We start from the raw sequence: 25164 nt of genomic DNA, 5'->3' as shown, positions 1-25164 counted from the left end.
CCACTGTCCAGCAGCTATCATTTCCCAGATCTAGGTCTGGCATTTAGGTTATCTTAAATAGCTATTGTTTAACAAAAGGAATCACCTTTTACTTCACCAGATACTCCCAAAAAACCCCTCAGAAGTCACGTAAAAAACAGGTGCAAACAAACAGAAAAGGAGCCCTCCCCTTATTGTAATAAGGAAACAGGTACATCACAGCTACCCTTAGAGCTTGCATATTTATTGAACAAATCCTACTAAAATAGCTAAAATACATTGGGTACTTGTAGTGCATTATTAAAGATCACATTGTTACAAAAGCCTGCATCTTCAGCAGTACACAACTGCAACTATACATAAATGCCACAACTGCTGAATATTACTTCTTGCTCTATATACAGCACAGTAGATGTATCTAATCTATTGGAAAATAAAATGTACAAGAAAAGGGATACAGAAGGTGGAGAAGGGAAAGAAATCTAGAAGTGCAGTGCATGCATTGGTATTTAACAGTCAGAAGCTGAAACAGTTCAGAACAAGGCCTGCCCTGTAAAAGGAAGAGCTAAAAGACAGAGTTATAAAAAAATTAAGGTGGGCTTTCAGACTGTGTCTAACACAACAACACTCCATGAGTAGATGATACTGTTTAGTTTGTGGTTTGTGTTGTTTCGTATTGATAGTAGTCCAGGAGCAAGAACAAAAATGTAAAGTCCACATGCTGACTGTACCGTGGAAATGTACTCTTTCCCCTTTAGGACTTCTCCTCCCAGAAATTTGCTGTGTTTTTTTTTTAACTATATCCCCTATTTTATGGATTTGAAGAGGACATTAAAACTTGTCCCTTCTTTAAAAAAAAAGACAAAAATCAAGAGATTTTGAGAGGTTGGTGGAAAATTATTGCTCGTCTTTCTTCATTAGGTGGATAGGAGTCAGAAAGGAGATTTTACGTAAATTACAGTTTTGTGATTGCTCCCACTATAACTGCATGTTTGTGAGTGGACCCTGACAGGGAACCAGTTCCTCACTTGTACACTATAAGTAGTTACTCACTTACAGCACTGAATAAGAAAGCCACACTGAAGACACAAGTAAACAAGTCAGTCCAGTCTAAAGAACAACATTCAGAAAAACAAAGTACCAACACCTTCTCAGAACATGGAAATAAAAAATAACTCCATCAGAGCTACCTTGCCAAGGAGCATATTTAAAGTCCAAAATAGCACCATTCATCAGTGTCTCAAATCCCGTGGCAGCATCACGATCACTTACCACAAGGAAACCATGAATTTCATACTACTTCTATACATCAAAAGAGTACATGGATAAAATATAGAGATATACAGACAATTGATGAAAATAAACTACTAGGCTTGTTACATCTAAATGAAAAAAAGGGGGACTCTCAGCCTCTGCAAAAAGCAGTTCAGGATGGTGGAAATGGAGAGAGAAGTTTACCGGTTGCATGCGAGCAGTGGAGTTTGTGTAGTGGAAGACATTGCTGTGGTAGAACCAGGCCTGAGGGCCCACCTGTAATGTTTGTAAACATGGATTCACAGTGTGAAATTCTGAGTGCTTTCGCTTGAGTCAGAATGTTAAAAACTATTTTTTATGGTACACGTTTGTCCCCTGTTATTCTCTAAAGCAAGGCTCAGAGTCCCATAGTTTCTTCTTACACTTGATGATTTACACAGAAACAATTCCCAATATATGACACCATGACCTCATCAAACCCATACACCATATGTAATACAAATGGAGAAATTATGACTAAAAAGAGTAGAGGTAATTGATTTTGGTGAAATGGTGTCCATAGCCATTTACTGGAACCAGGCATGTCCCCTCCACCTCACTTTTCTTCTTACGATTTACTTCCTTTGAGATGGGGAGACTTCCCTGTGGAGAGGAAAAAACAGTTATTAGCTGTGCTTCTGTGAAGTCTGTTCGGTGGGGTCCTCCCATCCTAAGGTTTCCATAGTTCCCTAGTAAACATCTACTAAACATGGCTGAATCAACTATAAATAATGCCACAGAGAGCAAAGGATTGCTTACAAATCAGGCAAGCTTTGCAGCATCTGAGGAAAACTCTTCACTTGGGGATGAATGAGTGTGCCCCAGCAGTCAAAATGCAAAAGAGCTGAGCCAACAACTGTCCTCTGATGAACTGGGAATTTGGACATTTGTTGCAGCTGGGGAGACCCCAACCATCCCAACAAAGTTGTAAGGGAAGTTATAAGGGAAGAAGCTATGGAGTGACAACCCTTTCTGCAGCTCACCATCAGTTGTATATCCTTACACTACTCCTCAAAATTATTTTTCTCACTCCTGCCAAAGCCATTTCTGTGCCCTTCATAATAGATGGGACAGCTCAGGTCTAAAACTGCACCTGCAGGTACTGTGTGTGCAATTGTTCTGACTTACAAACATGGCTGAAAATAAGCAATTACCTGTTTTGCACACATGAAGCACAGAAGGCAGACACAGTGTCTCAGTGTCATGAATGCAACAGTCATGGCTACAAATAGACAGATGTCACCAAGCCCCTTTGAAAATACAACTCAGTACCAACGTGGGTAACGAAAAAAACCTAATGTTAATGGTATTATCTACCAATAAATTGTTTGCTTGTTTTTTTTTTTTTTTTAAACTCTAAGCTCCATTTTATGGCTCCACTTGTCCTCCAACGTAAAAGTGCACCTTAGTTATGAAAGATCATCTTATTACTGAGATCCTGTTACAGCTTAGACCTCTCATCTTTTAAACACTTTACAGCTTAAGCTGCTAGCATACTCCAAGAAGTGACTTTCCTATAGTACTTCATTGAAAAGAGCACTCTAAAGACACTGTAGTGTGTTACTTGTCTAGAGACAAGTAAGGAGATGGTGTGCCATATCAGTCAGCTGCCTCAGATACGTTTTCGTTAACCATACTTAACCATTCACTGGCTGAAGTCTATGCTCATTCAGCAAAGCATTTAAATACATTTCAGTTTAAGCCTCCAAAGGAAGCCTAAAGGCTAAGCACTTCCTCGAAGTACTTTGCTGATGCTATGTCACTATGGGACTTAAAAATAATTTGTTTAGTTAATAATATATTGTAAGTTATGGAAAAATCTGTGCTTTTTGTGTTTAAGAGATCAGAATTGTAAAGGAGTTTTATTGCTTCTGACGTGTTTGTCATATAAGCAGAATGCTTTTAGTTTGTTTAAGACATTGAAGTTATCTTCTCCAAGTTCAATTTTTCTGATGTGAAAGTTGTGAATTTCTGAATTAGGAATTAAACACACAGCAGGTTCACAACTATCAAGAAAGTGCAATTTTCAGCAATTTTCCTTTCCTGGCTCCTCAAAGCCGTAATTTTCACTGGAATGTCCGTATTTGCTACATTTACTTGTGCTAGGAATAAAGCCACCCCATAGCTCTCCCACTGTCTTTACCACAGTTTACAGGATAAATTCTGCTTTCAGGTAGATGAACTGTCCCCAGGGTTCTGCACTGCACACAGCCAGGAGCAGTTTTCAGGCTGAACACAGAGTAAGATCCTTTCCTAGGGGCAAATGGTGCCCTCTCCCATTGGGGCATCAAGAAGTGGAGAAACTGAACAGACTTCAGTCAGTACTGACACAGAAGGGCTGTGCAAGACAGGGAGAGAAGTAGGAGTAGAAACATACCTTGCCTTTGCTAGAGCCAAACTGGGGGTTTTGCAAGAGACAATTTCAGAATGAAAACAAAACGTTTACATTTTAGTGACTGCACAAATATGTTTCCTCTGAGGAACGTAGAAAATCCCATCCTCATGATAGTGTTTTGGCTTTTTTATTGACTAAATTTGCTAGTTGTGTATCATTACAGGATATGAGAAGAAAACTAGAAACTTACACATGCAAACAGGCACACCGCACAGACCAAAGGTCTGGGCAAATTTCCAAAAGCGCTGTGTTGGGCAGTTCCTTTTCAGCTGTGAAAACAATCTCAGTCCTGAAATTCTGCCATACAATCATAAGATAAAAAGTCCCATATGGCCCTTCTAGGTCTGGAAATAAATTGTCTTTAAGAAATGTATTCCTGTATATTAGTTGGTTGCATGAAAAAAAAAAAAAAAGCACTTTTAAGAGTTCCAAAAAATCTATTAATTTTACTTTGTTCTTTCAGTAGTTCAAGCTGTTCGGCATTGAATACAAAAAAATGACCACTTTCTGCAGTCTTCTTCAGCAATTTACCCTGATTAATTTTACAGGATAGATGAAAAAAAATAGATTCCAAAGACATCCAGTTTCTGTTAAGGCTGATACTCTGCTGGAAGCTGGATTGTGTGCAGCTAATATTCCTATTGCTTTTGAAGATCAATTGTGAAATAAAATTTGGAGCTAGTTCTAAAAACTGGTCCTTGTAAGCTGTCCTGGTTTAGCTAGGATAGGGTTAAGTTTCCCCAGCAGTGGTGGGGGGAGCTCTAGCCGGGTTATTCAATACCATGCTGACATTACCTCCGGGCGCCCAAGGGCGGGAGAATCGGTGAACGTGTGTGTTATGCCATCTCTCTGCTCTCACTGCTGTATCAGTAGATTTCTTGCTCTGTTCATTGTTATTACTGTTATTGTTATTGTTGTTGTTTGCTGTGTTGCTGTTGCACTGTTGTATTAAACCTCTCCTTATCTCAGCCCCGGGGCTTTGCATTTCACTCCCTTTGTGGGGGAGGGGCAGCGGCCGCGTGGTCTCAGACCCCAGCAGGGACTAAACCACCACATAAGCATATGCCAAATATCTTTTGAAGAATTACATAAAGGCTAGAAAATGCATTGTATTTAAAAAATCAGGAATACAATCACTTTAAAGGAAAGAAGTATACTATTTTTTGACTAGTTGGGAATCAATTATCCCTTTTGATAAACTTTAAGCTAGGTACAACATAAAACAACGGCAATTCATAAATCCAGTATAATCCACCATTGTTACTATGCTGCACATAGTTCACAGCTTCATTCCTGTGTTTCAGGAGCAACTTTGTTTACTGATGAACGGCAACTTACTAAAAGCTCCTAACTTAAAATTCTGAATAAAAATCATCTAGTTAACACACAGCTGATTCATAAATTTAGCAAATTCATTTAATATAAGTATGACCATATATAGCACATTCACCATAATCTGGCATCACTATCAGCCTATTCAGCAGAACTTTTGAAATACTGTGTTAAGAATGGCAGTACTGCCATATACGTTAATTTAAAGTTTGGCATGCTGACACATAAGTCTGGAAATAGCAGACTGCAAATAGCCCAGATATAAATTTTAGAAGTTCCTTTATAAAGAAAAAGTGTTGAAAACACAGTGTTATCCAGATGGAATAGCAGAGTTTTGTTAACAGGGAGCTAGAGCCTAGATAATAATTGAAACTTAATCAAAACAACTGATTGCCCTTGTGCTCTCTCCTTTTCTTACCTGCCATTTTTTTGGACAGATTTTGAGTCAGTAATGAAAGGGAATATGAAAACAAAACATGTACATTCTGTGGTTCTAAGTAACTGTTATATTTTCCTACTCAAAATTCATATCCAGTTTCACATTTATAAAACCAGCAATGGTAAGAGAACAAAATCTGATGAGTTGTGTCTGACAAGCCACATCTTCTGCATTTATGTGGGGGTACTTGTCAAACTCAGATGAAAACTGCCATGCTTTGTATGCTTGTTACTCAAGCCAGGTAAAGCACAAGCAGAAAACTTAACAAAAGAAAAAGAGAAACACCACCATCTCCTTCCTTCTCTGGCATTATCGTTGACTTTTTCACCTGCATTGCTAAGAGAGAATTGCCAGAATCAAGCATTCAAAACTCAGACATTGAGCTTGTAAAATCATGAGACAGGCTTAAGAAATATGAGCTCTTGAAAATTAGTATGTTTTCCTTCTGGTAAGTAGCCAGCAAGAGTCCATGTTTTCTGCAAGTCTGAAAGCTAAAAACATCAATTTAAAATTAAAGCTGAAATCCTTAGTTAACTGCCTGGCTCAAGGAGCCAAGGCTTTAAGAAAAACAGAATACCATGAGACTCGTGATGAAATCATAAGAGCTGGCTACTCTCTTGAAGCAGTCATAAAATAAAATCCATTGAACTTTCCATGGGGTTTTTTTTGTTTTGTTTTTCAGAAAACTTTCATCTTAGTAAACTGTTTATTAGATAAAAGAAATTACATAAATAACTTTACCTTTGGAAATCCCCCATCCCCTCGGCTGGTTGGAAAGATTTTCTGGCTTACCCAAATCATGAACATTGGTTGATAAACCTACAGTGACATAAATATAGACAATTTTTTACTAACAAAGAAAGATTCATTAAATGCAATCAAATGGTGTTCATGTGACAGACCACATTACTAAAACCAAGACACTAACATCAGTTGAGCTTGGCCCAGAGGTCTAGTTGTGTTTTATGCTCAGTACATATTTTCGAGTACCCATGACAACAAGATTAGTCTCTAGAGTATTTCAACTATATTGTTTATGGCAATCTGCATTCAACAGGCTTTTTAAAAAGATCACAGGATGGATTTTTTTTAAATCTCTTTAAGAAATTCTGTATAAAAGGATGTCTGTACTGATAAACCTGCTGAAGATACTGAGACCACATGACCCTTCTGTCAGAATTCACTGGTGAAAGACTATTTAATGAGGTTTATTACCTTTGCTGATGACTGCAGGAAACAAGGGAACACACGTTTGATAATCCTTTCACAATGAACTGTGAACTAGAATTTACTACTAAGACCATTGACACAGCTATAATTCTGAGTTAGCACCCTATCTTTTGGACATTGAAGTAATGCAAACACATGATAAAAGGTATAGATAAAATAGCTGACATCAGGATTTAATGGTTAAGGTATTGACCTATGACTGCTATAGGAGAATTTTCCTATGGAAAATGGGTAAGATCCAAAGCCGGCCACTGTCTACAGTGGGAAGCTAGAGTGAATAAATGCCAGGCTAATACACCTCAATTATGGTGAACCTGAGCTGGAAACCTCCCATGCTTCAGTTCCTCAACTTCAGGATGAAGATCAGAGCATTTCTTCATCTTGGTCTCATTATCACTGAAGTGGTCAGGTACAAGTTGCGTTTGATGATGAAGATTTTAAATTTATTTTCCTGCTGGGTCTGCCTCCTGGGTGTTTGGGGTTTTGTGAATTGAACTCCTTCTGCACAATGCCTGAATGTCAAACTGTCAATATTTTGAACTGAACATTGTAAATTACACCATTCAAATCTGTCTGTACTTTGGCAATCAAAACTTGCCTTGTCACTTAAATTTCTGGTGGACCAGCTTTACTCACCTGCTTACTATTGTATTTATATTGAAACCTGAGGAATGTTTTCATTTCTCTGGCGTTGCATGTTGGCTATTAGTTGTCAAAACTGGACTAGATGTAGCTTGAAGAAATTATCAGATTACTTGAATCATCTTTCCAAGAGAAAATCCTGGACTCTACTATAAAGCAGGAAACAGGAGGGAAATTTAAAACACAGATCCTAAGGGAGCGCCTGCTCTGATACATTCTCTCACGATTTTCCACAGCATGAACACAGTGCTTTCTACTGATTAAAGCATCAGATTTTATTTCATATTTCAGATTATTGTGTGATCTCAGACAAGCCAGTTAAGCTCTCTGGGCATGGCTGACATAGAATAACTAATACACAGCACAGAGCACTCTGTGAATTAATCAGTTAATGTTCACATTGAATATTTGAGACACTTGAATAAAAGATACCAAGATAAAAGATACCTGACCTCTCCTGTTGCTGTTTATAATCCCTAATTACCCATCCTGCAAGTATGCCTTGATTTTATTGTATAGTCATATTTTTTGTATGAAAACTCATAGTGGGGAACCAGGATAGTAGTTCAGCTCTACCATAGGACATGCGTGCTCAAATCAGCAAAGTATACAAAAATGTTATTTTCCAATAGGAGAAAGAAATAAGCATCAGAATACAATATTACTGATTATGATGAACATGAGCTTCTATATTTTCCATGGAGTCTGAGTTGTATTCAGGTTAGCCTATAGGCCTTGTCATTCCTATTAATAACTCAATAGGAATAAAATAAGCACCTGTAGTCAAATGACAAAGAAAGGATCCTCAACTTAAATCTGTAAGAACCTAGAGGGACTGCAGTTTGAGGGTGGATTTGGGAATGGGACAGGAGGAAAAAGGTGTAAATTGTAAAATATACTTGCAACTATGCTCCAGGATTAAAAAAACAAAGCAAAAACCCACCAAACACCACCACAAACTCCTACACAACCCCCCAGCTAGCTTTCACAGTAATTTTCTATGGAGAAAAATATCAGTAATGTCCTATTTTCTTAGTATCTCTTCAAAAACAGCTACTGTGGCAAATATTGGTAGACAATAATCACATGGACCTATGCACATGCAGTCACTGTTCTAACTGTACCAAAGTCCTGAATAGGCAGCCAAAGGACTTTTAAGTATCTGCCTTGTGAGCAATGCTGAAAGGCTGCAGAATCATGGCATGGATCCTGGCTAAGTGGAGGAAGATTCTGGAATGGACAAAAGATGCTGGTGTAGAAAAGTCCACTTAGGACTTACTCTAAATCACCAAGAGAAAAAAAAAAAGGGGGGGGGGGGGGGGGGGGGGGGGGAGAAGGATGTCGTGTCATGCTACATGCTTTATAAAGTGCAGAAACTACTTAGATGTTCAAATACACTGATAACTAGTGTGTTAGAAAAACACAGCAAGAACTCTTAAGTCAATTACATCAGCTCAAAACAACTGATACTGATGTTGCAAGATGAGCTATAGAAAAAGTGAAATGCAATGCTCCATCACATGTAAGGCTTACAACCTTCCAGCTGTTAGCATGAAGCAAACACTTCTAAATAAATGCTTCATTGATACACACCATATTTTCATTTCTTAGTACTTCCTGTGTGACTATTATGCAAGTACAGGCTTGGCTTAAATAACCAAAGTATCAGGATTCAGAACAGAATTACTGAACTTTAGGATGGACTGAAAACTAAAGTTACTGCAAGTCTATACAATGCATGACTCATATGCTGACTTAAATTGATAGCCTCAGTATTTGATAATCATTAGGAAAAAAATCAAGCTAGTAAACTTCATCCATAAATTATTAGTGGATCAACCCTGAACATGTGACTAACAGCTCTATTACCCTTGGAAGCGTGCCTTCCTGGCAGAACATGTGATACACAAAACCATTCACTCCTGCTTTGAGAAGACAGGGGGAAAGAAACCCACTGATCTGGGAAGTGCTGTCTGAGACAGTGTTCTACAACAAGCAATTCTGCCCGAAACATCAAGGTCAGCTTGAAACAGGGAATTATGATCTATGAAGAATATGTTTTCAATTCTTCAGTCTCCCCTCTCTTGAAAAGATACTAATAATAAAAATTAAAACTCAGAAAAAGCAAAGGTGGAGGGGAAATAAATGCCCAATCTATTTACTAGCTGTTAAAGCCTCCAGCCTCAGAATTACTTACTGCTACTTTTTTTAAAAAAAAAAAAAAAACAAAAACAAACAACAAAAACTGAAGGATTTCTTTTCTCCTCTGCCCAACAAACTGAGAAACTTTTTTGCTATTGGAAAGGCTCTTTTTCGCCAGCATTTCAAAACTCTAATGCTTATTCTTCCATTTTAAGTCATGTCCTCTTTAAGAGCAATAGTAGGGGAGCACAAAGTTTTGCCCAGCTTTAAAACAGATATATAAAATAATTTTAACAGATCTGGTCTAAATCTACTGTATCAGTCACACCAAAATGCTAAAGTTAGTTTCTTGATACCCACTTTTCATTCCTACTCACTAAGTACAGATTCAGACACATCCATCCAGATTACATGCAGATACATCCATCAAGAGGGAAAAAAACCCAGACTTAAGGCATGCTAAACTAAACTAAACTAAAATAAGCACACTCCTGTTAAGCATTCAGAAGGTTTTTATAGTTAATAAACAAGTAAGAAAGCACCCAGAGTTACTTTTTCTATGTTTTTTCTTTCTCATGTGGACCGCAACTGAATTCCTGTTCATTAAGTCTCATTCAAGACTTGGAAGAGTTGAATTCAACTGCAGTCTGGATTTCCAAACTACAAGCTTAATGAAAAAGACCAGCTGCTTTGAGTACATCAGCAACCTCCTTTTGAGAGGTTTCAGATAACTTCTTTATCATATAAATGAATTGGGCGAGGGGGGAGATGAAATCAAAAAGTAAATGACGACAAGTACTCTAGAAATTCCTAATTCTGAATAAAAGGTGACCATCTCTAATAATTCTGCACTAGCCTACCTAGGAGAGGAAAAAAGAAAAATAAAAGAAAAATTAGAAGCTTTACTATGTGGATTAGCAGTCTAATAGCAGACATATAAGGCTATGTGCTGGGGGACAGGGGAGTAAAATGATAGAATTACGTGCTGAAGAGAAGGGAAAAAGGGACATGCTCTTCCCTTCCCTTCCGCAGCACTACAACTACACCTGTGCAGTTGTGAGGACTGAGGGTCCTGTGTGTCTGTAGTGCCTATCCCAGAAAGGAGAGAGGCCATCCTCCTACCACTCTACTGAGGGTGGGCTGCATAGCTGCTGCTCATTTCTGTATCTGTATTTCTTTGAAGTAGTTCAAGGATTTTTCACCACCATTGCTCTGTATTGCAATGACACAAATCAATGGTATTAAGGCTCCTAGAGGAAAAGTTGTAGATTATTTCCTTTGAGGCTGGTCTCAGCATCACTGAAAGCATCTAGCAGATTTTCTTTCGAAATTGAGTCTTGATGCAGTTTCTTTTACAAAAATTTATAACTAGTTGCCTGCTACATTAAAACAGTTATAACTTTGCAGTTTTTAAAAACTTTCTTAGTTACCACCCGGTTTGAGCTGTAGTCACTTTTCCCAGCACATTCTACCATGCACTTCTCAATCCCCCAAATGTCTCCCCCTGCAATAAAAAGTTCTCTTTGACACCAACAGCCCACCATCACAATCCAGATGCATAAATGGAAAATCTTAGTGCACCACTATCTGAACACCAAATAAATAACTGTTAAAAAAAGCAATTCATTTTAAACAAAACTGGAAGGAAAGCTTGTGCTAGAATCAATCCATTTACTTCAGTGCGAGTGGTAAACTAATGCTCCCATCTGCAGTAGTTTATTTTTAACACTGTGAGGGGAACATTATGAAATCATATAATATTAATGTCCACCATGTTCCAAACGTAGCATGCAGGATTTAATATATGCAGCAACTGTCAGCTGAATGGTTGCTGCTTCTCAAGAGTTTAGTTGGGTGGCAGTCTGCTACCAATCAGCTTCATCTTCTGAATCTTCTGGAGAGGGCAATGACAGGGCTACATGAAGAGTGTTCATCATTACTCCTTATTTCAAAGGGTCAGTGAAGTTTTGATGAACCTCTGTTATATTTAAGAAGCTGTACTTACGATCAAAAGGGATGCTGCTGTTGTGATAAGCTGATTCTGAAACAGGCTCAGTGAAGAAGCTTTCCCTATTGAAACACCAGAAACCACAACTTGGCCAAGTTAAAATGCAACTTAATTACCTTAGCTTAATTATTTAAAAATACTGTGAACATGTAGTTTAGTGGGCATGAGGCCTGCCAATTTTGTGAACTTAATTGCTTTTTTGTGTAGCTCTGCACCACAAGTCTGAGCCTCTGGTTGAGGTACAGCAACAGTTATCCCCAGTAACCTGTGTTCACATTTTCAGCATACTGTCAGGGCTGCAGGTTTTTCTATCAGTCCTGCTTTCCACATCAGTGCCATGAACATTCAAAAATCAGTGGGGTAAAAAAATACATTTACAATCATTTCACTTGGTTAGTTCCACACAGCAGATAAAGGTAGATAAATGGTTTGAGAGAACTGATGGAAGAATTATACAATCATTCTCCTGCTGACTGGGATTGTTCCAAGTGACCCACCTTTTTGGTAAGACTTTACTTGTCATTACAGTAATAATTAATATGTGGCACTCTATCAGTAGAACATGACAGGTCAGCTGCACACCTGAACTTGACTTTGGCTTCTGTGCATCAGCATCCCTCACTGGCTCTGTCTTTTCATGGGTAAGATATTACTGCTGGTTTTTATTCCTCCCCATCTGATGACTCAAACTCACAACCACATAGATATGAAAAAGCCTAAATGAGACAAGTATGCTTTTCCTTGCATTCCCCTCTCCACGCTGCACATGAATTAGCAAGTTTATTCATTAGGGGGTTTTTGCAGTCCTTATTCATCACTTCTTCAATTTCTGTCAGTTTCACAGGATAGGATGTCATCTGCTCCTTCCCTACACAGCATAAGGAAGTGACTTTGGAAGTAGTTTTTCTAGATTTTAAGTAGAAAGCTTTTCACATAAACCAATCTTCATCCATTGTTTTTTTCATTGTTCTTAAAGCATCTATTCTCCAGGTTACACTTAAGTGTCTGCTGCTATGTAGTCTCCACCTTGGCTCATCTGTACCAGCTCCTTCAAAGAACTCACTCCTGTCCTCATCCATACTATACAGGTTGCATCTTTTATATATGTACTTGCAGTATCCCATGATACATACAAGAAAGTTATCTGAGTGACTGTGCAAAATTTGTAAAACATGCTTTTAAGACTACTACTGCAGAGCCCCTTGCTGCAGCACAGGATGCTGGTAGATACTAAGCACTTGGAGCAGGCACATTTTTCCAAGTCTGTTACATGACTACTGGCCTCCAAAACTGAGCATGGAGTTGGGGAGGGTCAAAACACAACCTAGTCTAGCTTGAGTCAGCACACTCCTGCCAAATTCTTTAGCTGGTAAGAACCCTCAACAGAACCTTTAGCTGTCTTCTGGCATACATGATTGAGTGAGGTTAGTTATAGAATCCTCCCCACACCACCTGAGTGTAATGCAATTTTTAGGCAGAGAGATCAATCTGCACTTTTCTGCACTAGACAGGATGAATCTAGCTTGTGTGCTACAAGTGCTCTCATGCTGCTTTTTTACTTCATTAACATGCAAAAACCATTGCAAAGCATTGTTAATATTTACCATGCATATGGAGAGTAAGAGAAAAAGAAAACAAGTGGTATGTTGTGAACACTGTCATAAATGCTCATCCAACTTCCAAATTCATGAATTTAACAGAGTATCACCTCCTTGAAAGGAAAAGAAATGCAATTATTCCAGAACAGTAAGAAACAAATGTATATTATATAGAAAGTTCTGTTAACCAGTAAAATGGCTGCAAACTACTTTATTCCACCTGTAAATTTCAGTGCATGGACTCTCAAACTGTAAAATATTACAGAAATTAAAGTAACCAAGCAAGCTCTCCAGAAAACCGAACTCAAAACCCAGTGCAAGCCAGCACCTTTTCCACTTCATTTTGTTTGCCTCTGCACTACAATGCACACACACAAAAATAACAGTAACAAGCTTGAGAATTAACATAGTATTTGAGTTTTCAGACATAGGAGTTTGTAATTTGCTCTTCAAGTACAGTAACATAATGAAAAGTTTAATTAATAACTATTTGTATCTACACCTAATGATAACTGCAGAACAAGATGCAAAAGCAAATCTTTTGTTACAAAGTCAGGTGAATACTCAGCATGGCAGCAAAATTCAGGACCAAAGACTGCATGGTTAAATTCTTCAGGAGTTTCATACACAATGCTGACAAATTACTGGAGCAAAAGAAGAGGAAGAAAAGCAGCATGGTCACAAGCTGACCAAAAAGTCCATTTAGCCCAGTGTCCTCTTGATCTTAAGGGAAAGACCAGCAAGAACAGTGGCCAGTAGGGAAATCCTGAAGAAAGACTAAGAACAGAGACAGCTCAGAAAAGTGTTTTTCTGTGTGGTGTCCTAGTTCCCTACTTCCAATTTTGGGGTATACACCAAGCTGAACTCCAAAACATGTTTCATTTTTTGATTTCCTATAAATTTTCTAAATTAATGGCCTGAATACAGTAACTTACAGAAGATTTAATACACTGCTTTGGACTGGTTTGTTCAATTTTGTTTAAATTTCTCATACACACCAGAAAGAGGACCAGAAATCCAACAAGTGATGTTGTTCTCCAAGTGGCAGCAAGCCTGCTGCCTCTGCCAACTACTGTCCTGCAGAGCCCAGCCACGAAAGCCTTTCCCTTTATGAGATGCCAACCTCTTGCCCAACCAGTGTATTTCAGGCAAGTATTAAAAGCCCCAGTGGTACCCTTGGAAATGGGAGACAGAACCACATTGGTACTTACCTCATTAAGAGAGATGTAATGACCACAGCTGATGATACTGAAACAGGTGCTTGAAAGCATTATGGTACATTTACCTGCAGTCACCGTAGTACCAGGACCTAGTATCATTTAATGTAGTTTAATTGCTACTCCCAAGTACAAAAACACAAGCTGTATCATGTATGTTCTGTAAGCTGAAAGTAATAAAATATCTGTGCGTTCTGGGACTCATCTAATGAGGAGACACAGGAAAAGAACTTTTCCTGCCAGGTAGTGTTTCTGGGTTTTGTTCATGTTGCCTTATACAATTACTTAGCTGAGAAATAAAGGGTAAGGACTTTTACCAATATTTCCACTGGATTTTCTTCTGCCAGCAGGAACAGAGTTTCTTAAACTCATAGTCTTTCATGATGGAGATTTATCCCAGATATAGTCATGTTAAAACCAAGATTTGTTCCTCTCTAACTTAATTTTTTTGAGCATCTCTATGATGCCAACGTGTGCCTTCTAAACATCAGTGCTGTAAGAATTCAGAAGTTCTTTCTGATAATGTACATATTAAGCCAAGGCTTATACCACCTTCAGTGAGAACACACAAATTTCTTTTAACTTTTTTCAACTTACTCCCACACAGGTATGCTACACTAGTAGACAGACAATAAGGTTAGTGTTAACAAAATTAATACAGAAACATTCCTTCCTGCAGGATGAGAAAATGCTACCTGTTCTGAGAGTGGGTCGGTTTTGGTTTTGTTTGGTTTTTTTAAATGCAGTATTTACAGAAGGAAACATCAGGAATCCTCTCAGGAACATCTATATGGGGATTCATTCAGTAGTGCTACCATGAATTTGCCAGACAAGCAGTCTAAATTGAATTTCATGTAACATTCAAACAATGATTCATAGTACCATTCTACATTAAACATTTGAAAGAACATTTTTGCACCTTTCCAGATTGCACCCTCAACCAATATGGCTTAATGAGGTGAATAAATATTTAAAATAAAACCAAAATACAAATATTTTTAAATATTTTTATTAAAATATCCTGTCACAGTCAATGATATCAACTGAATTATGTTTATGAAGTTGTTCTAGAGCTATTAAGTGTAGTGTCTCTCCCCTCTATTTAGCCATACACACAAAGATCAGAGCTTAGATATGGGGCAGCAGTATTCCGATGCAAAACAAGATAAAAGATTGTTGGTGAAGGCTTTAGATTCCAAGACTTAAAAAACAATGTAATGACTGTAGTATTACAAGGTGTATATTAAGTCTTATTTCTGATACTCCAAGATTTCATCCTTTGTGAAAAAGTTCAGTAAAGATTTGTCCTGGGCAAAGTATTACATAAACCTTCAATTCCATGTGTCAACACAGTTCTGTTCAGGTAAAGTATGATAGTGCGTAGATACAAAGTTTAGCACCTGGAGCATGCATGTTTGTGACTAGGTAGAAACACATATACAGAGATTTTGCCTTTTAATGTGCATATGAACTGTACTACAGAACTATCCACAGCATCTACAGCTCTGGACAAAAATTACTTTGTTTTAAACCCCACTTAAAATTTTTCTAGTCATAATCAAGCAAAGGTGATTTTTTCTCTACAGCTGAACAGCTAACTTCACAGAAGTACTGCAAAAAGTGAGTTTGTTATTTCTGCTTAATTATTTTGTAAGCTGGAAAAGCTTTAATTCTTCCTAAGAATCAAGTAGCATTGTGCAAACTGAATCCAATGTATTCTTCATGCACGAGACCTTAAGTGTAATAGAAAAGCAAAATATACACCTTCAGATGTCCAAAACTGCTTAGCTTTCATCCCTCTCAATTACTTCTCTTGACCAAATTCTACCCATCACTACACATAAACAGAAGAGGATCTGATATAGTCCTACAGCTCCTATGCAGTTCTGAACTACCATCAAGAGATTCCAGCTCCAGTACCAGACTTGGTAATAATCAGCAAAGAAATATGAGTTTTCTCATGACAGACCAAGAGCTGCATTTATCCAGTGTGTCTCTAATGTTAGGCTGGACATAATGTCTCATCCTAGTATCTCGTTCTTCCTATTCCTCGGAGCATATAAAAGATTCAAAATAATGCCTGCCTCTCCCACACCAATCCCAGGCTCCATTCTCCACAGATAATCCTAAAGTTATGAACAGTTTTTCCATCTAAGGTGAAGTCATTTTATAGACACAGAAAATTACTGAATGTGTAAAGATATCTGCATATAACTCACTGGAAAAGACTCTGTAATGGCTAAACTGGGATGAAATCTTAAATATAAGCTTTGCCTCATAAGTATCTCCACCTAACTTAATGTTACACATTTCCCTATGAACTGAAGAAAAGTAAATGGGATGGTAATTTTTTTTCCTCTTCAACAAAATACAGGTCGTCATTTCTTTCTCTGACAATGAAGAAAAGCTTTTCCCCCAACTGTTTTCTCTCCAAAAGGCCATCATTCCATTTTTCTTTTTTCCCCTAAGTAAGACTATGAAATCCAGAGAATGCAAATGACAGAATAACCTCAAAACTGATCTGGTTCAGGCGAGGATACATGACAGGAAGTTTAGTCCAAATGACCTCCTTCTAGGGCCTTTTTGCTTTGGGATGAACAGTTACACTGTACAACATCTAGTCTAGAGATTCCACTCTACTAGTGCTTATGAAGAAAGCCATCTGATCATGGTAAGTCAGAAGTAAATTAATAAGCTGCTCTAGGGTATCTTTTATTTTCAGGCAGGTCAAAATTAAATTATTAAGAATCTATCTGTTTACTGACATACACTTTTATTAGTGTTATTAAATTCCTTAGCACCTGCATTGCAAACTCCCAGAACTGAAGTCCAGAAATGAACTGCAATGTGAAGAGAAAAGAACACACCTGAGTGCTTTAGAAGCAAACAGACCACTCTGTCACATGTCTTTCTTTAAAAACAAACATTTACCATTTAAAAAAAGCCTTTCCTGGTTTTGCTAAAAGTCTTCTTTGAGGTCACAGAAAACTGGATTAAGACTTCCTCTCACTCTTGACGAGGTCCTTTATTTCAATGACTGGATCACATAGGCCAAATAAATTTTAAAAACACTTTTTTTTTTTTAGTTAGATCCTTTTTTTTTTCCCCTTAATTAGGACTAAAATCTGAATTTGTATTTTATGACATACAGTACTTTCCATGAAGGTAGTATGCAGAAATTCTAGCATTTCAAATAAAAAGAGCAATTAAAATCACCTCAGGATTTCATACATTATGCATAAATATAAAAATTTCTTTCTTCCTTTAGGCAGTCATTTAAGGAAATATATTGTACACAAGTAAGGACAGATCCTCAAATGGCAGGTGTTCTTGTGTAAGATGGCTCAAAATGTCCATGAGTTAAAACTGTAAGAAGAATAGGAAGTACACTCTTCTGTCTTTGTTTCTCTTTAAATTATTGATGTTATTATCATACAGCTCCAAGAAAGATTAATTAACCACTTACAGGGAAATCCTAATTTCATGTCTAGGATAAGGAGAAGCAGCATTGAAAACTAACCTGTTAAGTTCTTTGCTTTTACTTGTAAGCAGTTTAAGAAACATTTTATGGAATAAGAACATTAAGAAACTAAGAAAGTAACACAGTGAAGTTAAATCAAGACTTCCTTTGTTCTCAGTAAGTTTATTCTAGTCACTCTTAATTTTACTGTAAGCTTAACTAAATAATTAATGAACTTTCAGTTTAGCAAAGGAATAAGCAGGCCATTTTCCCCCATTTTTTACAGTTTAGGTCAGCCTGGTGAAATGTAACAGCTAAATTTTCACTGACCAATGAGAGCAGATTTGCATATGCTGTTACACTGAAAATAAAGTAAGCACTTTTACAATCATGTATTTCACTGTAGAAAGTGTTGGTATGTAAAGAATTTTTCCTGCAAATTAGAATGGCTAAGGAGACACTTGCAATAAATACATGAAATATGCCAAAGACAAGTGTCCACTACTGCAAAGTCTGTCAGTGGTCTGACTTAAAATTACATTTGGTGTAAGGGGAAAAAAGGTGTGATGGTAGGGGAAGAGATTCTACCAAGGCAACCTTGCAAGCTGGGGCAAAATGTTGTCTTTCTTACATTGCAATTCTGATCAACAGTCACAAAAAAAGTGGAATTAGGCCTTTTCATAACAAAAGGGCTTTCAAAAACAGCCAAATGAGATTTTTATGTCACACTGAAAAACAATAGGACTAGACAGGTGGGTTACTACATTCTATTTTCTGCATTTGGATAGTTATAAGTTTTTTATGTTCTGGCCCAGAGATTGGCTTCACAAAAGTGATTTCATTGACTACTACAGGAACCTTGCTAGATTTACAGAATCATCTGCTGGTAAAAATCAGTGGCTATTTTATGCCTAACTAAACTTAAAATAATCTTTTGTTCCATAGATAGGCATATATTGCACATAACAGACTGCATACCATCTAAAAATGTGGGCTGATTGTCACCTTTGTGTTGGTAGGAAAACAGTTGCCTTATCCAATATTCCACAGTTATGTGAACAAAATGTATTTTAACATGATTTCTATTCACAGTTTAAGTGAATCATTTCCCTTTTAATTCCCCACCCCCAACTATTCATTTATACACAGATGAGCAAAGCACTTTGATGGAAGTAGGTTCCAGAATAGACTAAAACTCCAGAATTTGCAAGTTTATTTTTGCAGATAGGAATGATATAAAACAAGGAGCCAAAAAGAAAAAAGCCTTTGTAAGAGATTACATATTTGCTTATTTTAAACATCCTTTGATCATTCCTCCTCCCCCAAATCAAAACAACCCAAAAGAACCAGACAAGAATAATGTAATTAATGCAATTAATTTAACCCAATCTTAATATGTCCCTGAGAACCTCACATTTTGTAAAATAATCTATGCTAATGTACACCCTATACAATGCTACTTCATACAAGCTATTGCCCCATAAAAATTAACAGGTGTTTTACCATGAGATTATCATGCCCATTTACCATCACCCAAAATATATCACATTTATGTCAATACATGTATTCAGACATGCTTCAGTGATAGCTGCATCTTCAATCAAGAATGCTATATGACTACACAGCATCTAAACTAATTCTGCCTACTTTATGTACTTTTTCTGTAAAAAACAGTTTTCTTTGTCCTGCTGATTCTGAGACAGTCCTTCTCAGAGAATACCGTATTTAGAGTATACTTAGATGTATAATGTTTCATCCTCAAAATCAGTTAGTCATCAACAGTAGTATCTCAAGAGTGTAACAAATGGGCTTTAATCAGTAAAAATATAAGCTGAAGGAAACAGGTTATTGTTGAATATTGTTCAATAAATACATGCCAACTAAGTGCCTGTAAGTTCAGTTAGGCTGAGGCCTAGCCATTTTTTCTGGAACAGATCTGTATCACAAAGAAAGGCTAAATTTCTGAAAAAATTACCAAATAATAGGAAAATTTAGTTTGCATCTTATCTACTTACCTGACAGACTAACATTAAATCTGCCTCACTTACTAAGTGCAATGACCTATTTCTTCTTTTTGGGAGGAAGGTAGCAGGGCTGAAATTACTGGATATTGTTTTGTCTCCATGTGTTCCTACATGTGTTATGATGTGTATTTTTCATAGTAACCTAAACACTTCCTGTTTCAATTAAATAAGCCTTACTGCACAAAGAGGGATTTCAGATTTTTATTTTAAAAATGCAAGAAAATCAAAGATCCAACATACGGATGTTTTCACAGTACATCAGTCATTGTACGGCAAACCCCCATAGCCTCAAAAAGCATGTCTTATAAAGGTCGTATTTATAAATGAGTATTGGGGATGGGGAAATAAGGTTTGTATTTATATAAAAGATGATTGATTCTTTGCTAAAACAACTAATTCTTACCATTTTTAGATTCTGTTAAGTCTTGGGATTGCAGTTTCTCTCAAGTAGCACAAGGAGAACAATCTGAAAACAATTTAAAAAAATTAAAAATGAAAAAAACGTATTCCAACTGTTGCAGTATTTAATAGGTATTTTTTTGCCAGCGTTAACAGTGGGTAAGCCAAGTATAAGCTTCAGTGGTTAAGATTAAAGTCATGCAAATTATTCTAACCACATGTATGCTCATATATCATGCGTCTCTGCACTTCAGTGGTCTGTAGGCTTAAATATAGGACAAAGGAATCCCTGGTACCTGGATTTGCAGAACCCTATGCTATTATTAGCACTTGGTACATCTCTAAAGAGCACTATACCTAATGGTTAACGCACCTAAAAATCAGTCAAGAGGACAAAAAAACGTCACCCTATGCTCACTGTAAAGGTGGTCCATTGTTCCCAGGCATATTAGAAACTGTGGGTTTTTTGCATTCAAGAAATGAGTATTAACAGTGTCAGGCTTTCACAATGTAATGGCCCAGAGAGTAGGTATTTTTGGAAATGGCACTGCATTACATAACCTCCAGTTCTCTCTCTATTCCACACACACCCCTATTTTAAATAGGGAGAGAAAAAAAGAGTAGGTCCTACCTCGTTTAAATGGTACTTTAAATTACCACACTCTTAATTGACTGAATTTGTACATACCTCCCTTATCAGTTTTCATAAAGTGACAAAAATTAAAGTTCTCTTTTATTGATTATATATTTCTTACCTACAGTGTGTACGTATGAAATGTAATTAGGTATGAGTCATATGTTTACACACAAACACACACATACATATTGGATTTAAAACTGCAAACTCATCTATCTATAAATGTACACAGAAACGTCTGAAAGCAAGCACATCACTAAATGTTCACCAAAATACTGTTGGTTTGAGGTTTTTTTTCTCAAAAGAACCACCCAAAATTTAACTGCTGCACATGCAAAAATGCAGGAGGCTGTTGCAAGAATGACTGCTTTCTAAAAATAAACCCCAGCAGCCTGAGAGGAATCCAGTGTCAGGGTGGAGAAGAGGGAGATCTGTTTTACAACGGAGAAGAAAAGAGGTGAAAAACCAATCCTAAACCTCTGCATGCATACTAAAAAAACTAAGTGCATTAGGTTCAAAAATGCATTTTGGTGTTTGCAGAGTGCAAAAGCGGAAAAAAAGGAAACAGTTTTAGAAAATCACTTCTCATCTCCCCTTACATGTGTGCAGAAAAATCCCCAGCCTAGAAATCCAGCCTTAAAGCATAAAGACAAAGAGTTAAATACATATACTGCACGTTTTCCCATCGTCTTTAAGAAAGCCTGTTTGGAAATGTGCACCGAGAGGGGGGAAAGGCAAGCTGCAGCAAAGTCCAGCTAAGGACAAAAGGAAATTAAAACAAAGAGAGAGAGAGAAGATTAATTAAAAAAAAATAAATTCTGTGGATTTTAATTGCATATACTTACAGACAAAAGACCCCGCTCCCTGCTCACTTTCTGTCCTTTCTACATGATGTGAAACACAAATGTGGATTAAAAAAGGGCAGCATGCTACAGAAGGGAATTTATAGTTGGGGGAGTGGAGAGAGGGTAGGGGGTGTGGGGAAGAATGACTGCACCTCTTCCAAAGTGCAGCCTTGGAGAAAAAAGAAAAAGGGGTGGGGGTGGCTGGGGGAAAGTCTCTCTCTCTCCCTCTCTCTCGGGCTGGATTTTGGTTGCCAGTGCTGCCTGTATTGAACAATGAGCTAATTCTGATGGTAGCTGGCTGGCTGCCAGCTCTCCCCCCTCCCCTCCCGTCCCCTCCTTACACATACACACTCCCCCTGCCTGCCCGCCCGCTCCCGCCCGCCTCTCCCCGCCCGCTGCTGCAGCGCCAGACTGCTTAGTCTGCAATAATCCGCAGCCCCACGTCCCCGCGCTGTCTAGGAGCCAGGGCAGCGACCGCCCCGCCGCCGGCCGCGCTCCGCCGGGCAGCGCCGGCGGCGGCGGCGCCCCCCGAGCAGTGGGGCCGCCGCCGCCCGCGGCGTTGAGGGGCGCGGGAGCCGCTGGCGTGCGGCCATTGGTGTCCGCGCGCCTCTCCGCGCGCGCGGGGCCCGGCGCCCCCCTGGCAGCAGCGCGGCGCGGGCCTGGGCGGCGGCCAGGCGCGGAGCGCGGCCAAGGCGCTGCACAGCGGCGGCGTCCGGCCAGCGGCGCGGAGCGGCGCGGAGGGGCGGGGGAGAGCGCAGCCACATACTGTAATAATTACCCTGCAGCGGCAGCGGCGGCAAAGGGCATCTGAGGAGAAGGGGAGGGAGACGGAGGCAGCCGCCCGCCCGCCGCTTCTCCTCCCCTGCGCCTGTCTGGGAGGGAAGAAAATGGTGGGCGGGGAGGAGGGGGCGCCGCGCCGTGACACGGGCAGGCGGGAGCCGCGGCGGGGACCGGCCCCCGGTGGCGAGGACAGGCGCGGAGGGGGCCGCCCGGGGCTCACTTTTCTGCCGGCGACCTGCCCGCCGCGGGAGCCCCGGCAGCCCGCCGGGCCGGTGCGCGGCAGGGAGGGCGGCGGGACGCCGCGCCAGCCGGGGATGCGCGCAGCTCCGGGCGCTGAGGAGCACGGCGGAACCCGAGAGAGAGCGCGGGGCGGCCCGCCGCCGGCCGGAGGCGCGGACCCCTTGGGACGGCGTGAGGGAAAAGCGGCCGGTGGCCGCGGCCCCGCAGGTGCAGCCTCGCAGCAGGGCTGGCGCAGGCACCGCCTGTGGGAACAGGAGACGGTAACATGGTTCGCTGTATCAGTGTAACAATCATAATCTAGACTTGAAAATCATATAAAAGAATACGAGTCACTCACTCAGTCAGCCAGTCTGCGGAGGAGGGTGGAGGTGTCCCTGGCCACCGGAGAGTCCTGGGTCTCACTGCCCAGCAGCAGCTCTGGTCCAAGTTCCCCACTCAGGACTCGTAACCGCATGATTTTATGGACAGCGTTCGGGGTGTGGTTACGCTCCCCCGTTCCGTGATGGGGTCATCACTGACAGGGGATTGGCCGGGTGCCTGGGACCTTCAAGGCCAGCAAGGAGGGGAGTAACTGCCCTGGCGCCCAGGAACCTTGAGGACGGGGGAGGGAGGGAAGAAGAAATCTGGTTTGTCTGCTTGGTTCACAGGACCTCCAGGGCCTGATAATGAGGGAAGGGGAATAAATACATGACCTGCTCACAAACGTGACTGGTCACATGTTGAAGTGGACTGAACATGCCACAGCTAATGAAGCAAGTTGGATCTAACATGCCATTTCCTGAAAAGTTGGGGGGAGGAGAGATATAAGGTCCCAGCTAGAGCTGTGGGGTCTTCTCCCTCCCCTGCTGCCTCAGAACCCTGTGTGCCCAGGTTCTGTAGTCCTTTCTTCATATATACCCCTTCCCTGCCGTGCACCCCATTTGAGGACCTACCCACAGCCTAAAATTCTTACTGGAACCACCAAGAATGGTTGTGAGCAGATATAAACCTCTGTCTGAGCTCTTTAAGCCTTCGTTTTCTTCCCAGTGACTTGGTTTCTTACCCCAGGTAAGCAATCTGGTTTGCTGTGCTGTTTGTACTGGACTGTATCTGGAAAGTCATACCTGTTTGTTGCCTGTGACAAGCTAAGTTGCTAGGATCTGCTCAGTGTGCACTGTTTAGTTTGGCTGTAGTGTCTTAAATTTTCCCTCAGCCAGCTTCCATTAGCAGTTCTGATGGAAATCAGGAAACCAAGGTTTAGCTGGTGAGAGGAATAAGAGGGCAAAGCCTGCATGGGAGGAGGCAGTCTGGCCCCACCATGGGACAGGAAAGGTTCTACCACTTCAGGTTGTGGAAATGTCCAAGGTTTGTGAGACAAAAGCCTAACATGAAGGACGTTGACCCCAGACAGTGAGGTGGAAACAGTGAAAGGTTAAGAACCAATTTAAGCAAACTGTTAAGATTGAACTGAAAAACACTTTACTCAAATTATTAGTCAAGAAATACAGCAAAAGAAATGCATTTTTTGATCATGTCTTTGTTAAAGTGGCGAAGAGCATTAGGATGCTGAGAAACACCAACAGGTGACCAGACTATTAGGGAAAAATACTGCCCTTTCTAAAATGCTACATTGTGAGGAAGCAGAAATCTTTCTGCACCTGCAGCTGTGCCTTCATCCTGACTGTGAGCCCACTGCCAGCCTTCCCTCTTTAAGTCTCCAATCACTCATATAAAACTTCATTATTACAAAATGTGGCATTCAGGTAAATTGTCCTGCTGTCTTCAGGGAAATACATTTAGCCCCTAGCCTGATTTTTATACCCTGTGGTTACCTAAACCAGTCTGATTTTGTTCTGCAGTCAATTGTGCATGGGGAGGAAAAGTTTCTTCCTTTTGCTACCTCTCATCTGTGACCATTTCCTTTGATTCTTTTTCCCTTTATTTGTCTTTGGCCTGACTTATAAAACCCCAAAATGGATAAAGTCCTGGCCTACAAAGCATTATGATTAGACAAATATCCTAAAATGGGCTTGCAAAGCAGACAGAGCAGAACAGTCCCTTATTGCTGAGGGGAAAGTAAAAGCAGCAGAACAAAGATTTACTGTTAATCAGTTAATCAGCAGCTGGGAAACTCCATAGCTTGCAATGAATAGGAATAGAATAGTCACCAGAGAAGCTCTGAAGTTGTCCTTCCTAGTCCTGACAGGAAACAGACAAGCTGTATCCTACATGATGGGCCACAGTTCCCACTCATCTTCTTACCTCCATCCTTCGGCTATCCAATTCCAACATTGTGCACACACGTGAAACTCAGATGACTGATCTAGAAATGGGTCAGATTCAAGCCTGCCAGAGGTAGCGTAGAGACCTTCCCAGTCACGTAATGAATTGGTTGTGGATTGCCTGGAGCACCTGAAATAAGAAGGTGGGAGGGAGGCACACAAGGTGCTATATGAAGCTGGTGGTTTGGCAACTGGAGCCAGGTCATGCATGCAACTTACTGTAAAACCATCCAAAACCCCCAA

At 39.8% G+C, this 25164-nt stretch overlaps 1 protein-coding gene across 4 annotated transcripts; it reads right to left on the bottom strand.

The window, feature by feature from the left end:
• Window positions 1–202: 202 nt before the first annotated feature.
• Window positions 203–23131, bottom strand: NREP (neuronal regeneration related protein). Of its 4 annotated transcripts, XM_074856345.1 has the most exons (5): window positions 22998–23076; window positions 21641–21679; window positions 20163–20225; window positions 6180–6257; window positions 203–1875 (listed from the first exon to the last, which is right to left on the bottom strand). In XM_074856345.1, exons 3-5 carry the CDS (start codon window positions 20163–20165, stop codon window positions 1750–1752), a joined length of 207 nt encoding a protein of 68 aa, XP_074712446.1. In that variant the 5' UTR covers window positions 20166–20225; window positions 21641–21679; window positions 22998–23076; the 3' UTR covers window positions 203–1749. The 4 variants fall into 4 exon arrangements, with proteins under 4 accessions (XP_074712446.1, XP_074712447.1, XP_074712448.1 ...); XM_074856346.1 differs by lacking the exon at window positions 21641–21679 and having other exon boundaries at window positions 22998–23131; XM_074856347.1 differs by lacking the exons at window positions 21641–21679; window positions 22998–23076 and adding an exon at window positions 22419–22501.
• Between the last annotated feature and the right edge of the window lie 2033 nt (window positions 23132–25164).

The sequence above is a fragment of the Strix uralensis genome, chromosome Z, assembly GCF_047716275.1.
Source record: "Strix uralensis isolate ZFMK-TIS-50842 chromosome Z, bStrUra1, whole genome shotgun sequence".
Taxonomy (NCBI): Eukaryota; Metazoa; Chordata; class Aves; order Strigiformes; family Strigidae; genus Strix; species Strix uralensis.
Note: the sequence above shows the minus strand (reverse complement) of the source record. Positions and strands in the feature narration are given on the sequence as shown.

Bases quoted from the DNA above. Each gene is read 5' to 3' on its own strand.
- NREP (XM_074856346.1), bottom strand. The intron at 1,876-6,179 runs GTAAAGTTATTT...TCCTCTCCACAG, and splicing joins GGGATGGGGGATTTCCAAAG to GGAAGTCTCCCCATCTCAAA.